General features: G+C 46.6%; 1 protein-coding gene across 1 annotated transcript in view; it reads left to right on the top strand.

Annotated features, from left to right (window-relative positions):
• The window catches only part of LOC104161804 (muscleblind-like protein 3), a gene marked incomplete at its 5' end in the record, with an annotated part of 17,494 nt that overhangs the window by 8,147 nt on the left and 5,044 nt on the right, over window positions 1–4,303 (top strand). Inside the window, 2 exons of the mRNA XM_009700349.1 lie at window positions 266–416; window positions 2,704–2,739. Coding sequence (XP_009698651.1) covers window positions 266–416; window positions 2,704–2,739 — 187 coding nt within the window. The remainder of the gene's footprint in view (window positions 1–265; window positions 417–2,703; window positions 2,740–4,303) is intronic.

Here is a 4,303-nt window from a genome sequence, read left to right as displayed (position 1 = left end):
TGCTGAAAAGCTCCCTTAGCATCCCTCCTCCTTCTGGATTCTGCCCCTTCTCCTGGTTCGTTTACTAACTGCCTACCTAGTGAAGCTGTGGTTTCACCTACTGCTTCTACTGTGATTTAGCTGCTCTTCTCTTTGTTGTCTCGCTCAGTTGATACAGTTGCAGGTGATTTGCAGCCAAGACCCCCTATTATTTATTGCATGCTTGATCTACATCTGGGCCCCCTTTTTTCACTCCACTTGTCTTTAATGACTCCCTTATCCACAGGCCCTGCCGCCTGGTGCACTTCAACCTTTACCAAAGAGGCCAGCACTTGAAAAAAACAATGGTGCCACCACAGTCTTTAACCCAAGCGTTTTCCACTACCAACAGGCTCTAGCCAACATGCAGTTGCAACAGCCTACATTCATCCCTACAGGTAAGTGTCTCCTTGCTTTCCCCAGCGTCGTAGTTGTCTTTTTTTATGACCTAGGCGTTGAGCTAATGAGCAGATTTGTAAGAGTCTTTAGCAAAAGAGTATCAGTGTGTAGTTTCATGTTGAAAATGGATGAAAAGTTAACATTTGTTCTTTGACTTTCTTTTTCTTTCACCTACTACAGTTCAGAGCTTTTAACTTGTAAAGAGCCTTTCTTAGCCTTTTTTGTATGGTTTTGGGTTTCTTTAAGCGGTCAAACTAAGAAAAATGCATGTTTCTTCAATTCATACTTTCTGTTTCCTCTCCTTACGGTTCAATTGGTTAATCCCAAATTAATTCTTTGACTCTTGTGTAGCACTCTTATGGACTCATGTTAAAATGTCTTGTGGACCTCTATGCCTGCTCACTTGAAGCTGCAGGCATCTTTCTGAGCTTCTGTCTCAGTGACCTATATGTTCCAGCAGCCATGATGTTTATAGAGGGCACGGTTCATCTTTAGTAAATACAAATTACATAATCCTCTTTAAAGGCATATATTTCCCTCTTGCTTGTCTTTTGACCAGTAGGATAGCCTAAGCTTTTTAAAAGCAATTTAACTCCCAGCTTTTATTTTACCTTTAAGGTCTCAGAGTAAAATTGAAAGATGCAGTTCAGTAATTCATATAGGACTCTAAATATTGACGTGGCAGATGTGACTGCTGACTAGCCAATTAACCTCTATTCACTGCAGGCAAATGAAAAGCAAAACCTGCCATGTATTATAAGTGGCAGAATTAGGAATATTCCAGAGTTGATGGCTCGTTTTTTAGTATCGTTATTATCATTGCAGAGCACTATAAGAAAACGAATGCCCAATGGTTTTAACGTTTAATGCTGTATTCACTTGCCAGGTGATATTTACACAAATATACAAAGTGTTTCTCTGGGCTGGCCCCTTGAGGTGAACACTCAGTGGTTCTGGACCTTGGCCTTGGGGTCAGGGGAAAAGCTTTAGAGACAGTCCTATACAGAGACCAAACTGTCTCGGGTGTGAGCATGGGTCCAGAGAGCTGGGACCTAAACCTTGTGCTCGTGTAGCCTTTCTGTTATGAGAGCACTTGGAGACACTCAGAACTCGGCAGCTGCCAAGATGTTCTTCCAGGGAAGTGGAGTCTTGTACGGAGAGACAAAGGGAGGGACTCAAGTAGTAGCCTCCCCCATTGTGCTCTGCAAAGAGGTCTTGGAGAGGATGGGCTGAGCTGACCTTACCCAGCTCTGTTAGGTGCCAAGTGAAATACTTCTTCAGGGAAGACTGACACCTTTGAGACTGCCAAGTCCCCCAGCTGGCTACACGCTCCTCTTCCTCAAGGTCGCAGTTGCCAGAGTTGACATAAGGACATGCATTTCTGTTGCAAGCGCCATAAATTAGCTTTTACCCAGCACTCTCACTGTGCTTTTGTGCCCTATCTCGTGACAATGAAATTACACGCAGGGCTGATGCGTAACAGGTCTATTTGCTGGCACGTGCTCTTGACTGAGGACATTAATGCTGGGCAGAGCAGCAAATTTCCAGTCAGAGGACAGATCTCTGATTAATTTACGTTACGCATCCCTGTTTTCCCTTATGCATCAGACTGCAGATCTGCGCTAAGCCTTTGCAGCACTCTGGAAAGCGAAGCAGAGAAGTGGCACGTAGCAGCTCACGCCGTGGGGAAGGGAAGGAGGCTGTTGTTTTTCTTAGTTTCTCCTGTTCAGTTATTGAGAGATCAGCATCATGGGTTGCCATAGGGGGGAAAGTCAGGGTGTCTATTGAAAATTACATCATCGCTACAATTGTTTCAAGTCCAGAAAAAAACTGCCTCTTTCAGCTTAAACTAGAGACTTTGAATCCCTGCTTGCACGAGTAAATTGCTTTTGGAAAGTCAGTTTTAACATGAGTGTGACGTTCCTCTAAGGGCAATTTGTTTTCTGCTGACATGATCAGAAAGAAATCAACATACCTGATAACCAAAAAAGACACCCAAACAACCCTGATTTCTAGGATAGATCATATAATTTAATATCAGGGTGGGAGAAGAAATATATTCTCTACTACCCAAGAATTCGAGAATTAATTTGGTTGCTATGATCTCTTAAAACTGAGTTTAAACTATTTATGTACCAATATGCAGAATCTGTTTGCATGTGCTTAAATACTGAATGCTGCAAGGAGAATACCTGCTTTTTAGTTAAAGTGATTTCTAACACTGAAGCTTCACTAATGAAATATCCCTTTTGTTCATCTTTCCACGCTTCAATGCATGGTGTGCAGGGTCAGTTCTGTGCATGACACCTACTGCAAGCGTTGGTAGGTTTTTCTACACAAACTTCTCAACTTTTCCTAATCTGAAAGAGACAGCAAGTTAGTATGCATCAGTGAGAACCTGGGTGGCTGAGTGGTGTGACTGTCTATCTGCTGTCTTCTTTGAGGCTTAAATGGTTGTATCCCTTTTAATTTCTGTGCAGTGCGGTGTTTCGTGTGACTAATAAGAGAATCCAAGGTGATGTGTTCCCACCCCTATTTAGTTCTGCTGCAGAGACAAAAATTTTTCGCTTAAATGTCTTTACAACCCATTTAAGTCATCCAACAAAAGGAAGTAGCAATGGGAGGATCCTGTTGGTTTATTTTGTTTGTATCAGGCATCAGGTGGGTGAGTTTGGATTTTCGGTTGTCCTTCTGAGGACACTTTAGGAGACTGGTTTAATAAAGGCGCTAAGGAAGAACACATCAGGGGTCAGCCCCTCTGCCAGAGCAGGGTGCTGCTTGTACAGCGAGAGAAGCAGGGCTTAGGCCGTGGACTGGCTTGAAGATTCATCTCTTTAGTGAAGTGTCAGCTCTGCAGGCAGAAGGGACCCTAGGGAGGTACTGCTGTTGATGCAGGTGGGATGCAGTGAGGTAGCAGGGCTGAGTGCACACTTATGGCTGCTGCAGGGTTCCAGTATGTTCAGGCTTAGCATCTGGGTTTTACTGGGAACCTGTGCAGGTGTTTGGGGGACCTTCCCCTCTGTCTACAGCTGCTGGGTACAGCAGAGTGGGTGAAAGCTGAGCTTTCCTCTTCCAACCAAGGTTATACAAGACTACCACCATCCAGGTCTGTGCCTGCTTCGGCCAGAGGGAGAGAGGCAGGAACAGGAGCCCTGGGGAGGGTGCAGGCCTTTGGGGGAGCAGGTCTGAAAGCTTTGGCAGGAATGGCTAAGCACTCTGCTCTGGAACCTCCCCATCCCTATAGAGCAGGGAGGACACACTGCTTGCATGATGGGGAGGTGAACCCTTCAAACACACCTCTGCCTGTAGGAAACCCCAACCCACATGCTCCAACGTCCCATGGCTGGAGCGTGCCCAGCCCGCAGGCACACATGCTTCCCACTGGGGCTGCCTGTGTCTGCTGGGGTGGAGGGGAAGGCAAGTCTGCTTCCCCACCGCATGTTTGTGGGGACAGGCTGGTCTTCCTGCGGCCTCCTCGGCCCCGCAAACCCCCACTGGGTTTGGGGGATGCCTGTGTGTGCCCTGGAGCATCCCCTCCAGCACTGTGCTCTGTGGGACACAGCTTCAGGAGGCTGCCAAGCTCCTTGCTGCCGTGTTGTCCTTTTGGATGCTCTTTCTGCGAATTGTAGCTGTTCAGATGCATTCATGTATTTTTCCCTCTTGGCCCCCTCCCCTCTCCACCACCCCCCCACCCCGCAAGAGGGGAGTTTTGCCAAATCTTCTAGAATTAGGTTGGAAAGGAAGCATGCTGAATTTGTACAGAGAGAGCTCGGGCTGCCAGCTGCTCTCCTGCTGTGCCTCTAGCTCTGTCCCATGCCGAAACATTGTCCCCGCTAGAGAGAGGCAAGAAGACATGGTGAAAGGACTGCGGCAGCCGCCGCAAAGT

This window comes from Cariama cristata, unplaced genomic scaffold (assembly GCF_000690535.1).
Source record: "Cariama cristata isolate BGI_N322 unplaced genomic scaffold, ASM69053v1 scaffold10605, whole genome shotgun sequence".
NCBI lineage: Eukaryota > Metazoa > Chordata > Aves > Cariamiformes > Cariamidae > Cariama > Cariama cristata.
This window is presented reverse-complemented; position numbering and strand designations above follow the sequence as displayed.